This window comes from Salminus brasiliensis, chromosome 1 (assembly GCF_030463535.1).
Source record: "Salminus brasiliensis chromosome 1, fSalBra1.hap2, whole genome shotgun sequence".
In the NCBI taxonomy this organism is placed as follows: domain Eukaryota; kingdom Metazoa; phylum Chordata; class Actinopteri; order Characiformes; family Bryconidae; genus Salminus; species Salminus brasiliensis.
This window is the reverse complement of record NC_132878.1, coordinates 33327458-33341388: the sequence shown is the minus strand read 5'-3', so window position 1 is coordinate 33341388 and position 13931 is coordinate 33327458. Positions and strand designations below refer to the sequence as shown.

Sequence of the window (13931 nt, the reverse complement as noted above, 5' to 3'; positions counted from 1 at the left end):
CACCTACCCATGCTGGATTAACACCTTACAACACTGAACAAACACCTAACAGTCCTGGAAAAACACATGACAACACTAAACAAACACCTAACGGCTGAATAAACAGCGAACAGTGTTGAATTAACACATTACAACACTGAAAAAACAGCTATCAGTGCTGATTAGAGACATTAACTGGATTAACAAATTACAACAATTAACAAACAACTAACACTGCTGAATAAACACCTATCAGTGCTGGATTAACACATTACAACACTGAAAAGACACCTGTCAGTGCTGAATAAACATCTATCAGAGCTGAATAAACACCTATCAGTGGTGGGCAAATAAGTTTCAAAACTAAATGGTTACATTTCAGAACATCTTATGCATCTTATGTTAGTATTGAATACACACCTTACAGAACTAATTAATTTCCTGGATAGCTGGATAAACACTTTTTAGTGCTGGAAAAATGTTTTTCAATATTCTTGAATACCTTACAGAGCAGCATTAGCCAATTTCAGTATAAAACAAACACATAATAGTACTATAATAGTAACTAAATACCTTTCATGGCTGGATTAACACTTCCTAGCAGCATCGATTGAATACCTAAAAGTGCTAAGGCTGGATGACCACCTTGTCATGCAGAATTAACACTTTAGCAAGGTGGAAGTGGAACGTGTAGAATTGAAAGAACACAGCAGTGCTGAATAAGTGATGAATTCACAGTGTTCAATCAATACTGTCACTTATTTAACACGATAAGTGCAGGCATTCAACACTGTATGTTAATTCAGCGCTCTGCCTGCACAGCATTATGAATGGAGCTTTGTTCATTAGGTGTTCAGAGGGGTACAGAGCTTCTGTCACTGCAGGGTGTTGGTTCAGGACTGTGTGTTCATTCACCACTGTAGGCTTTAAAGCAATACCACTGATGGTGGTACAGCACTGCAGGGTTCAACACTCTACAGTGTTACTGTGTATACGTTAATTCAACACTGCTGGACTAAAATTAGCCCAACACTGCTGGTGTTTCTTCAGCACAGTACTCTGCAAATTTTGTATGTATGAGACTCAATAAACACCAGTTCAGTACTGTAGGTGTTACCCCAGCGCTACAGGTGTTCGTTCTCCCCTCTCTCTCTCTCTCTCTCTCTCTCTCTTACCTTATGCTGTTTCCACATCACCGCCAGGGGCTTCACGTCGTGTTTGCCGTGTTTGCCGTCCTCCACGCACACATAGCACACGGGAGTCCTGCAGCTCGCGCAGTACGCGCTGTAGTTCTCCGCCTCGTGCTCCATGCAGGTCGAGGGCGCGCGTGCTGCCGTGGCTACAGCAGCACTGGCCGCGTTGATGGTCGCGCCGGCGCTGCTGGAGGCGGGCTGCTGCTGCTGCTGCTGCTGCTGCTGAGCGAGCGCGGCAGGCGGCACGAGCCGGTGCTTGGCGAGCGGTCCGCGCGCGGGGTGGCACCTCTGCTGGCACGCAGCGCAGTAGGACACGTCGCACTGCTCGCACGTGACGGTGGCGTCGGGCGGGTTGCGGTCGCACAGTTGGCACTTGACGGCGCGCGCGCGGCCCTGCCGGTGGCGCGCCACCACGGCCTCGAGGAGGCGGTTGCGCGGGAAGGCGCGCAGCCCGCGCTCGTCCAGCGACACGCTGCGGTGGCACAGCGGGCACGTGACGGAGCAGTGGCGCGCTGCGAGCAGCACCGGCGGCGGGAACACGCGCACGCCGTTCGGCGACTTGGCGCACGGCGTGTACGAGCCGTAGCCGCTGTCCGTCTCGCTGTGCGTGCTCATCTTGTCCACGTCCAGGTAGTCGTAGTCCGGTGCTCCCCCCGAGGCGGCCGAGCGGCCGTGCGACGCCGCGTGAGGAGGGGTCTCACCCTCGGGGGTCTGCACGGCGATGCTCCGCGCGCACCCGGCGCACACGTTGTGCGAGCACGGCAGGATGATGGGGTCCGTGAAGAGCGAGCCGCACACGGGACATTTCAGTTCCTCCTCCATCGCGAGCGCAGCGGAGAGACAGCGAGAGAAGGAGCCCAACAGCACCAGCTCCACTCGGACAGCTCCCCCCACACATACACACGCGCGCGCGCGCGCGCACATACACCGCTTGTGGTTTCGTTTCCCACCCGTATTAGGGCCAAGCCCCGCCCCCTAGAGCGCTACGATTGGCTAATTAGATCACATTGGCCATCGTCTGTGTTGAACGTTCTAGAACACTGTTTACATTCAAGAACCAGCGATCTAGAACACTAAGGCAGAACGGCGTTCTAGAAGGCTGTATCAGCAAATCCCTCCCGCTCCTGGTCACGAACGGCTGGTCGTTTACACGCGCGAAGCGTTCTAGAATGTTTGTGAGTGAGACTTACTAGCCAATCGCAGTGCGTTCTAGAACGCTGCACCGCATGACAGGACCACCTACCAGCCAATCCTAGCGCAGGAGGGCGAGGCTTGCCTGAAAACGGGTGAGGAAAACAACGTCTATGCGCATGCCCGACAAGAGCAGAGCGTCGTGGCTGTTGTAGTCCGTACTGAATCGAATCTAAACGACTGCTCGCGGCTAAAAACTACAAATCCCTTAATCCCCCTAATTAAATGCGAAAAAGGCGAAGGCTAAAAGAAGAAAATCTATCACGGCCCCGTATCCTGAATAAGGGTCAACCAGCCCGAAGAAAAAAATTCATTTGCAATTTAAAGAAAATGCCTGTGCTATCAGCCGCGTCCAAATGAAGACAGAGCGTGTAAACTGCACAGGCGTTTCCATTTGTATTCAAAGGGGCTGCTAGAGAAAACGGCCCCTAAATAATTAGGGCAAGGCCATCACACAACAGCAGTGCTAGGCTTTATTTCAGAGAAGCTACCTCGTAGAATTGAGATTAAGCTTCTTAAGCTGTCTTTAATGTGATTTTTCTCCCGTTGGGCTGTTTTCAATTCCATTTTCTCATTAGGTCTCATTAGGCTGTTTAACTATATACATTATAAGCGGCATTTATTGGTCAGTAGGTGAATAAAAAGAGACACCAAGTCCAGGATTCTCGAGTGTGATCGATGTGTGTGAATTTATGGATACGTTTCTATTTCATCCTACAGTGCAAGTGTTTTCTAGGCTACATTTCAAGGAGAGACCTTAAAGGATGCATTTTCTAAATCACCTGTCCATTTACCAGGCTACAACCAGCCTGGTTTTGTTTGGTAGATTAGGGCCTAATGCTGGATATGAACGCCATAGAGCAGGGGTGGGCAATTCCTTTCCTGGAGGGCCGGATTCCTGCACCGTTTTGTGCTTTTCCTGCTCAAGCATGCCTGATTCAACTTTCCTGTTATTACAGCGGGGAAATCAGCAAACCGTGCTGGTGCTGAATGTGTAGGACATTAATAGGGAATTCTACTTAATTTAGCCATTGTGGTGTAAATAACGTAATTTTGAGACTCAGATTACTTCACTTTAGTGGTCTCTTTTAGCCCAAGAGACCTCAGAGCTGTAGACTACAGTCACTCTCCTTGGGCTGGCACTGGAGGGCTCCTGTAAAAGTGGACCTGTAAACATCTGAGTCACTCTGGTGGCCGGCCTAGAAACCCTCAGATTTGACCATCATCATCATTACATATGACACTTAATAGTCACTGATTTCACTGATTTTATATATATATATATATAATTGGGTTGTAATCATGGCAACCCCTGGTTCCTGTCACCACCACTGTAAGTCATTAGGTTTCTCTACAATGATGGCTTGTATCACAGTTGTTGTAACACAATTATGGATGCATTTGACAATTCAGTGGAATCGGTCTTTAATGAAGATGAACGGGACATTTCATCGGTCCAGTAGGGGTAGCTTCCATTAGAGCCTTAGGATTTCATCCGAAGCCTCCCCTCCCTTTCACTGGATTATCTGTCTTTACACACCAGGGGGCACCAAAGTGTAAAATCTCTGATTTAAGAAGAGGAAAACAGCCAAGGGCCAATGTTGGCTACAAGCATGTTATCAGGTTCAGACACACACAGTGCCCACCTTAATGTCCAGGACAAAGGCACTTTTTGCTGTAATGTGGCCCGCTGCACCTCAGACATTAATTTAAGGGTATCTGCAGTCATTTGAGTTTCACCTTTTTGCCCCCTCATTTCAATTAGACAAAACCAAGACCAAGAATTAGACAAAAAGGATCTGCCCACAATCCGAAAGCATACCAACTCATCTATGAAACATGGTGGTGGGGGTGTCATGGCTTGGGTATGTATGGCTGCCACAGGTATTCATGCACCTAACCTCAGAAACGATGTAACTGCTGAAGGCAGTAGAACAATGAATGCTATGGCATACAGGAACTTCTTATCTGCTCATGTTCCAGTAAATGCTTTATACTTATCGGGCGGTACTTCAGCCTACAGCAAGTTAATGAGCCCAGATCAAACAGCTAAGGCAACACAAGTGTTTCTCAAAGTAAAAAAGTTCTTGAATCTGGTCAAGCCAGTCCCCAGTCACCTAAATCCTACTGAGCATGCATTTATTATGCTAAAGAGAACAATTGAGGGAACGAAGCCCCAAAACAAGCAAGAGCTAAAGATGGCTGCATTAGAGGCTTGGCAAATCATCACCAGAGAAGGTACTCAGCACCTGGTGATGTCTGTAAATCACAGATTTGCAGGCAAGAGATATGCAACAAAGCACTAAAGATTACTGCTGAGATGTACTTATCATGGCTATGTACCAAACATGGTGCCCCAACATGAGTGGGACGCTGTAAAAAGCGCTGTAACTTCATATCGTTGGCAATTTTTGCCTTGGACAAGAGATACAAACATAACACTAAAGCAGTTCTGCTCAACCCCAATACTGAGCAGTCCAACACCAACTGACATACTGACGGACAGCCATCAGACAGCCTCATTAGAAATATATTGTAGTGTAATTAAATGAAAAGCATCATTTTAATCTGAATGTGTTTACTGTTTACTGTACTCTACCACCGCTCATTTACTTCATGCAGGCCTTGATACTGATCTGTTACTGGCATTGTAAATTACTAGGTTAAACAACAGTGACCTTTTATGAAAGGTGACATAAACCCCATATAAACACCCAAGTTCTCCACCCTCACTCCTACACAGCTTCCATTTTCCAGTGTATAGCAGCTACAAAATGATGAACCATAAGGATGCAGTGGTGTTGATAAGAGCCAATGGTCATTTACCCCCTTTAGTATCTCCCTGCTGCGAATGTATTTAAAAATGTATCGTTAAAGTGTCAGAGACTTAAGGCAATGTCTGCATAAGAATTTTATTATAGTGTAACAGTCTACTAAGATGTGGCTTTCAGGGGCATTCCACTGATTTTATCCACCAAACCAGTCTGACCTATCTTGAATTATGCCAAAATGTTGAAAAAGGGAAGGAAATCCCCTTTAAAGTGTGATTTTCCAGAACAGTAAAATACACTCTTAGGAGGGAGGGTTCCATATAGCACATTTAGCTACATGGAAACCATTTTTTTTTTTTAAATACAATAGCATTTTATCATAGAGATGATTCTGCAATAGAGCCCCTCAAGAACATTTTAAGAGTGTAAATAATGAATACTATGTAATTTGTGTTGTTTATTTTGTCTATTTTATGTCACGAGGACCACAATGGAAATAAGCTTTAGGGCTTTATTGTGCTTTTAGCATTGATTATGTGTAGTGTAGTGTATTTTATCATATTTGAAGTCACACTCATTCATTAATTCATTCATTTACTGCACAACACGTGTAGTTTAGCTGGTTAAAATTGTCCGTCCCTAAGATACCTCTTAGAAAAGTGAGTGAGTGCTATTTTTTGTATCATTTTAATGATGTAATTACAAACAATGGTAATTACACACGTGGCACTAAGAAGCACTGTGACATTTGAAGCTGTCATACTAGTAATTAACGTTATCTATACTCCCCGTCACACCACAGACATGGTGCTTTCTGGGTTGACTCGGACAGGCCGTGAGCTCTTCCTCAGATCCTGTAGCTGCTTGGCTGGTTTCCCCACACCTTCCTCGAATCTCCTTTCCACCACAGGAAGCACCGTCTCATGCAGGAAGGCGGCGTTCTGCAGGATGAAGGCTTTCTTCTCAGACTCCTGCTCACAACGCAGGCTGTAGTCCACATGCTGCACGGCCACCAGGATGATCTCCCTTAGGCTCTCCAGGAACACCATGTGCAGCTCCGGGAAGTAGAGCTTCAGGCCTTCTTCCAAAAAGGCCATCATCTGCTTGGTGAAGGCCACCACGGTGTAGCTGAGGTTGACCCAGCAGTCGTCACCCGTGTACTGGTCGAAGGTGCTGACCCCGCAGCTCCGCATTTCGTCCTTGAGCTTGGCCAGGGCTTCAGGGGTCATCAGGTTCATTCTCCTCCACATCTCCTCAGAGTTGCGGTGCTTGGTAGCCTCGATGATGATGTCCTTTTGGCTCTGCAAGGCAGCCTTGATGTCCTTGACCAGCAATGACTGCAGGATGAAGGTGAGGTCTAGGCCGATCTCGCCAAGCTGCCGGCAGTGTTCGCTGGCGAACTTGACACATTCCGCAGCAGTGGACAGGCTCTCCTTGCTGTCAAACACCTGCTTGCTGAAGGCATCCACAAACATCCTCATGGCCGAGCGGGACCACACCACAAAGGCCGAATAGCAGCCTGTGTTGCCTGCGAAGTCCGTCTCAAACTCACGGGCTGTCTCCAGCAGGCTGGTGAAGAAGATGTTGCAGAGTTTCTGGATGTAGAGCAGCGTGGCACCCTCAATGCGGAGCTGGCGGATGGCCGTGTGCACTGCAGCCGCACGGTTCTTCAGAAATAACTCGCAGGCCTTGGTGGACTGGCCCAGACGAATCAGCTGGGACACAGCCCGGCGGGTCGCTTTGGGACCCCCACGTAACGATCTGTCAGGTGAAAGCTCAAACACCAGGACCTCAGTCAGCTGTCGGACACGCTCCTCCACTTTGGTCCGGAGCTCTTTGACCCGCGGAGTCACTGGCTGGTCCTTCAGGTACTCGTTCAGCTTGTCCAGGAGGTCCACAGCACCCTCAAAGTCCCGCTGGGCGATGCAGACATCCAGGTCCTCCGGTAGCTCCTGGATCCACTCCGGGCTCAGGTCCACCAACTCCTCTGAATCCAAAGGTTCATCCTCATCAAAGGGGTTGGTAGAGGCCTCTGGCCGGACTGGCGACGTGGGGACCTCCTCCTCTTTCTTGTGCTGGTCTTTCGCCACTTTGTTTTTCTTGGTCTCTTCCAGGATCTCCAGCCATTCTTTTTTGATCTTGCTGTTCTCCGCTTGGAAAATGCGGCTGTCCGGGTACATCAGAATCTTGAACATGTCTTTCATGGGCGGGTTGTCTTTCACATTAACAACCGCAAAGCTCTCCAGGTCGTACAGCGCGTTATACTTGTACTTGACAGTCCCACGTCTGTTCGCCAGCCAGGTAGCAATAAGCAAGCAGTCGTTCATCAGGAAGGCGTGTACCTTCTGAATCTGTGACATGTTATCAGCGTCATATTCAAAGAGGTCACCATTGTAGACCAGATACCTGCCAGGTGCCTCCATGATGTTCTTGCACCCTTCCACCTTCTCGAGCAGCGTTGTCAAGGTCCTCTGCTTCACCTCTTCTGTCTCTTTGGGAAAGGCAGCCAGCATTTCTTTTGCGGTTTCGTCCTTGTCTGTGTAAAGCAGGGCCTGGGTGATGCTCTCCATGATGCTCTTCTGCTCAGTCAGAATGTGACTCAGCTGGTACATCTCACTTTCCAAGTATGAAATCTCCTTGGCAGTCTCAATAAACTGCCTGTAGTTCTTGTAGACGTTTTTCTTCAAGTTCTGGGCCGTTTCGTCGGCCAGGCTTTGGATCTTCTGGCGATGCTCCTGCAGGTCTCGGTCTCCATCTGACTGCTGAGACAGCTGCTTCACGTAATTTTGCGGGTCGAAATTAGCCGATTCCAGCTGCTTGCGCAGCCTGCCTCCAGTGTCAGTCATCTCAAAGACCGTGTTGCTCCTATAAGGATGGGAAGAAATCGCCCAGACAATCGTATTATTTGTCGAAATCAAGCCACCATTACTGTTTTGCTACCAGCCTTCTTCCTCCTCAGGAAAGAGAACAAGGCGGCTCCTGATTACGTCAGAGCACGAGACTGCCAATCGTAGGTTAAACCTTTTTAATATTTATTTATTTAAATTTTTTTTTAAAAAACGGCCAAAGAACGAAGTAATTATCATCGTATTTATTTGTAAAAATAAATAAATAAATAAATACATAATAATAAAACAGTACATGCAATTCCGGTCTGACGGCCACGCCCTCTGTTTACGTTTCCCGGAGGACTGAACGTATCCCGGCAGGCTCTTCCGAACCGGAGGAGCTTAACGCTAGCTGGTTAGCTACATGCTAACGTTTGTTTTCTTTCAGAAACAAACACGATTGGCTTTTAACCGCTTTAAATGCATTTTAAAATCATAATATATCGTTCAGCTTGTTCCTGGCGAGATTTAGACTTTGCTCTACTGCTAAAATACAGATTTATTTGACAAAATAATCGGTTGTTTTCATTTGAATTCTGCTTCGTCGCTTATGAGCAGGGAGCCGTTTCTCGCTCTTTCTATTTGAGCCGCTCTGGCATCAAAATAACAAGTTTATTTCACCTTCATTTGAACAGCTAAACACATTTGATCGTAAATGTGCTCCGAATGGGTGTCCCAGCAGGCGTAACGGTAGTTACAGCGGTGGGGATGGTAATAGTCAGTGCCGTTTCATGAATAAACAACAACCTAGCTAAAAACAAGGCAGCGATAAACAACAGTCATCATCATGGCAGATGAGGATTTCATCCTCGCTCTGCAGCTGCAGGAGCAGTTCAATAACGAAGCCTTGGCTCCTTCATGGACCGATGAAGACCAGGACGGCTTCCCTTTCAGCAAGAAGCGGAGAGTTGATTCTGCTGATTCGTCTGACTGGACTGTTGTCCACCCTCGAGCACCCCTCTCCATAGTGGACGAGAAGTGGGAGACGCTTGACCCCAGTCCTGATGTCCGAGCCATGTTCCTGCAGTTCAACGACATGTTCTTCTGGGGGAAGCTCAGCGGGGTGGAGGTCAAGTGGAGCCCTCGAATGACACTGTGAGCTTGAGATGATATTTGCTCTATTGAATATCACTTTATATTCACATTAAACTGTTCACAGCTTCTTGATTTGTCTGCACTGTTAGGTGCTAGCTAGCTAGCTACGTTCTCCAGGACCCTCGAGTAATATCTGAACTTTTGATCAAAAGTTTTTACAATGTTTTGGGATGCACTGATATGGAAATCCTGGGCTTATGCCAAAATGCAATGTTTTTATTGTACATATCGGTCAGTGTTGATGCCGATACACCTAATACATTTATTTGCTTCAGTAGTGCAGAACAGTATCTGTATTAAATAGGCCTGATGTATGTTTAATGAGGAGGGTCAGTGAAGTCTTCAGTGCTGTAGCATGTGAGGACTGGATTCTGACATGCCTTTGCTAAGTGTTTTCAATTACTTGGGACCTAGCGAAGTTGTTTAATATATGTTTCCAATCTTTTGATCCAGGTGTGCTGGTGTTTGCTCTTATGAAGGGAGAGGTGGTCTGTGTTCAATTCGTCTCAGTGAGCCGCTATTGAAACTCAGACCCCGAAAAGACCTGGTGGAGGTTGGTAAATAAATATAACATAAATATGACTGAATGTAGTTGTTGTGTTATTTGTATGGTGTTGGCAGTTTTTGGTTTAATCATATTGCTCTTCAAAACTGTTTCACACAACCTGTATGAAATTCTGTTCTTAGACACTCCTACATGAGATGATACACGCACTGCTGTTCGTGACCCAGAACAACAGAGACCGGGACGGTCATGGGCCTGAATTCTGCAAACATATGAACCGAATCAATAACGCAACTGGAACCAACATCTCTGTATGCATTTCACTGAATTTCACTTTAATTAAGTTGAATTGAACTGATTGTAGATCTGTAGTCAAGTAGTTTATCCTGCACTCTCTGCTCCATTCTTTACTGAGTTTCTCAGCACAGCTTTGACGCTGAAGGGATATATACAGCTTATTGGTGTATAGTTACAAACTATAGCTCACCTTTTTCCATGCATCAGTGGTCAGTTAATGTCCACAGAGGCGTTTGGTTGGTGGATCTGAGACCATGATATAACTGTACTGCTCCTATAGGGTAGGAATGCCTGAGAAAATGGCCAATGAGTATAGGTAGAAGGTAGATGAGTTGTAAATCTGTGTTGCGAATGGGTTGGCTAGCAAGGTGCTTGTTAGGCTGTGTCACTGAGCTGTATTACATGATGCTTACATCCTGTATCACACTTTATTCTGAGCAGTAATATCTCCCATGTCTCCCATATCTTCCAGGTTTATCACTCCTTCCATGATGAGGTGGATGTTTACCGGCAGCACTGGTGGCGCTGTGATGGGCCATGTCAGAACCGCAAGCCGTTCTTTGGTTACGTAAAGAGAGCGATGAACCGAGCTCCTTCAGCCAGAGACCCCTGGTGGGAGGACCATCGGAGAACCTGTGGAGGAACGTATACTAAGATCAAAGAGCCAGAAAATTATGGAAAAAAGGGCAAGAACGTGGAGAGGAAGGATAAGAACGCCTCCAAGAAGTCTGCAGGCAAAATCATGCCAGCTAGCAGCGCTGCAGGTGATTTAGGCTGTGTCATTGTGTCATGAAACTGATCGCCAGTCAGCTTGTTTTAAAGGAGCTGATAGGGTCTCAAGGAGTCTCAAATGCAATGCTGTGACAACTCTGATTGTGTATTTGGTTGAATTAAGGCATTCACATTACCTAAAAACACCAGATCATTTTGGTCACAAGTTATCCAATCAACTGCTCACTAATCTGTTCTATATGTTGCAGTTAGAACATGTTTGAATGCAGTCACTCTTTTGTTTTTGTTTAGGTTCTGGTTCCCAGGATATCAGGAACATCATTCCTTTCAGTGGCAAGGGTTTTGTTCTCGGAGGGAGCACACAGCTACCAGCATCCATACAGAAACCACCCATCCCAAGTCCCACACCCTTGCTGAGAACTCCAGAGGAACCAGCTAAAACTTCACCCTCAGACACGCGACCACAGCTGACTCCAACCCAGGCTGACCAGAGAGTCAGCACCAGCATTGTGACTGTGCTTCCTAAAAGGTCAGTCAGCAACACCAAAGCCTTCATCAACATCAATGGCTCTCCTGTGAGAATTACAAAAGAAAATAGTAGCTTGATGAGACCCAAACAAAGGACAGTACAGGACCTCTTCCAGGCCAAGAGCCTAAACTCTCCAGAGAAAGCAGCTAGCACCACAAATGCCTTAAAGTCTGCCACTGGAGCCACAGCATCAAACCAGCCCTTTAGAAAACCAACTGTAAGTAGTGCCTTGGACCGAAAAGCCTCTGGGCAGGTTTCTCATGGTACAAGCTGTACTGAAACTAACCCGTTTAACAAGAGTTCTTCCAATAACTCTGTTGGACCAAAGCCTGGTTCTGCAGGGCCACTCCTTTCTAAATACTTTGGCAGCCCCAAAAATTCCTCAGACATTTCCAGTGTGGCAAACTTTGGAAACCAAAAGAGGCCAGGAAGCAGCTCTACCTTTACAAGTACAAAATACTTTGGAAGTGGCTCACATGCTCCTGCCTCAACTTCCTCCAGACCCTTCGGGAGCCCTCACAAGTCAGGCACGGATTCTCCAGGAGGGCGGAAGAGATCGAGGGAGGATCGTAATTCTGCACATATCTTTGACTTCTTTCAGAGGGAGGTCAAGCAGTCGTCTGCGTCTGCCTCCTCCAGGGAGCAGAGAGAGGGGGGAAGGGCTAATGGTGGAACTGCTGAGGTGGCTAGCACCTCCCACAGCACTGTGCCTGTCACTGTGCACTGTCCCGTGTGCCAGAGCAAAGTGCTAGAGTCCCAAATTAATGTACATTTAGACTCCTGCCTCAAGTGATTAGTACAGAGAGGCAGAGGAGTGTCGTGAAATGTTCTGATGGGTTTGAATGCGTTCTAATGTGTTTGTTTTTAGCACTTTGTAAGAACCACATCATGATTGAAATAGAAAGTTTAGTATTAATGAGGACTTCACGTTGATCCTCTAAAAGCAAACAATTGGTGAATCCCAAATTGATCCCTTTTCTCTATATAGTGAACTTCTTAAGTACATGAACACTACTGTGGCATGGTCAGTTTTTAGTCTAGGTAAGTATTATTCAGCTGCAGTAATGCAGAAGTCATTGGAGATCCTCACACTTGTGGTAATATTGTGTTTTTATGTGTTTTATGTGTGGTCATTTCTGAATATTTACATTAATGGTTCAGCTTGACTGAGATTTGTGGTGGTCGCATATTCTGGCCATAGACCGTAACCTCGCCCTTCAGGGATTTTCAGTCATAAAAAAGTCATAAATCATTGATAAGCATTCAGTGACTTTTAATGCACTATGGATGCGAGGGATTCAGGTCAGATTCACTTTGGTGAGTCTGGTCTACTATGCTGACTGATTCTTGAATCATTTCAAAGCACTAATCAGATAAATATAACATTTTATATCTCAGGTTCAACAAGATAATGTTTCTGGGCGCACCAGCGTAGCCTGTTCTGGAATTCAGCCTTGCCACTCAACAGATTTTCTTTAAATGTGTCATGTTTGGTGCTGCACTTTAGAATTACAGTCAAGCAAAATGGTCATCTTTTGTGGACTGTAACATTGGTTTCATTTCAAGCTCTTAATGAGCATCCCATCCTCCTGCCAAGAGAGTGTCCCAATTATGGTAAAGGTGTTGGGATTAGTCAGCGTTACTGTGATCGACAGCATAATTGGCACTAGGCCAGTCATTCCCGTCCTCTCTGCAGGTCTTGGGACACTTTTTATGCCAATTCAGCGGTATTGAATTTCGCCTGCTTGCTGTTCACCTCTCTGCGTTAAAAAAGTGCTCCACTGTGTGCAAGGTCAGCCCGTAGTGAGGACGTTTTCATGTCTGGGTCATCAATAATACTTGTGCATGCTTTCTGTTCTTCATTCTGCATGTCAGCCACGTCCATGACCGTTTCTTTGAGGAGAATCAAGCCTGTTTTTAAAGGTCAGCCCCACCCAGAAAGCGTCTTACTTCGCACAGCATTTGTTCTCAGCCTAAAGGACTGATGTAATGACGTCTTGCCTAATGTCCGATGCACAAAACATTGCTCAGGTAACACCATATTAATCACCTTTCACCGCTCAAGGGTGAGATAATAAGGTGTTGGGTGTCGTAGAAGAATACCTCTTTAATGACTCATGAAAGCTGTTATGTCATTCCTGGGCGTTCTAGTGTTTAGGGAAGCGTTTAGATTTGTTTGTAATGTAAACATGGATTTGGATTTTTTTTTTAACCTTGTTTGTATTGGTTTTGTTTTTCACATGTAAGTGGACACTTAACCTGTTCGGGTTCTGTCTTCTGGGTCCACCATTTTAAGACTGAACATGATGCTGCTACTTTTTCTATAGTGTTAAATTATTTTAAAGGAATAACTAGGGATCAAGGTGCCTAATTCATTTATTTGCTGTGTTTCTGTTTGAGATGTTTGTCTATATCCTTGTTTGTGTTGAAGAAATAAATGTTTTTTTTAACTATACATAAATGTTTCAAGGTGTTTCACTCTCATGATCGCTTGTGTTGTTACTTTCTGAGAGCGCTCCTTTCATACTTTTTCATTCATTTTTTTTTTTTGTTATTTTGTAAAACTGTTGCTGAATCAGGTACAAACCAAAGCATTAAGTCATGGCCTTTCTAAGCTTTTGCACATTCCTGACTTGACAATACATTTGACTAACAGTAACCAGATGTTGACGTCCTGCGTACACACCATTGAGAGTTCCTGTTCTAACAGGATGTGCTTCCTGAAGGCCAGAGTACACTGACCAGACAGAT

At 45.9% G+C, this 13931-nt stretch overlaps 3 protein-coding genes across 4 annotated transcripts in view; 1 reads left to right on the top strand and 2 right to left on the bottom strand.

The window, feature by feature from the left end:
- The window catches only part of trim67 (tripartite motif containing 67), a 59081-nt gene extending 57002 nt beyond the window's left edge, over positions 1–2079 (bottom strand). For both annotated transcript variants that reach the window (XM_072678166.1, XM_072678176.1), the window contains exon 1: positions 1155–2079. In XM_072678166.1, coding sequence (XP_072534267.1) covers positions 1155–1994 — 840 coding nt within the window. In that variant the 5' untranslated portion in view covers positions 1995–2079. The remainder of the gene's footprint in view (positions 1–1154) is intronic.
- A 3552-nt stretch (positions 2080–5631) lies between these two features.
- exoc8 (exocyst complex component 8) lies at positions 5632–8102 on the bottom strand. Its single transcript, XM_072695435.1, has one exon. The coding sequence runs from the start codon at positions 7978–7980 to the stop codon at positions 5926–5928; it is 2055 nt and encodes a 684-aa protein (XP_072551536.1). The 5' UTR covers positions 7981–8102; the 3' UTR covers positions 5632–5925.
- A 248-nt stretch (positions 8103–8350) lies between these two features.
- On the top strand, positions 8351–13593 carry sprtn (SprT-like N-terminal domain). Its single transcript, XM_072695422.1, has 5 exons — positions 8351–9117; positions 9571–9670; positions 9805–9933; positions 10392–10683; positions 10943–13593. Exons 1-5 carry the CDS (start codon positions 8810–8812, stop codon positions 11971–11973), a joined length of 1860 nt encoding a protein of 619 aa, XP_072551523.1. The 5' UTR covers positions 8351–8809; the 3' UTR covers positions 11974–13593.
- Positions 13594–13931: the final 338 nt, after the last annotated feature.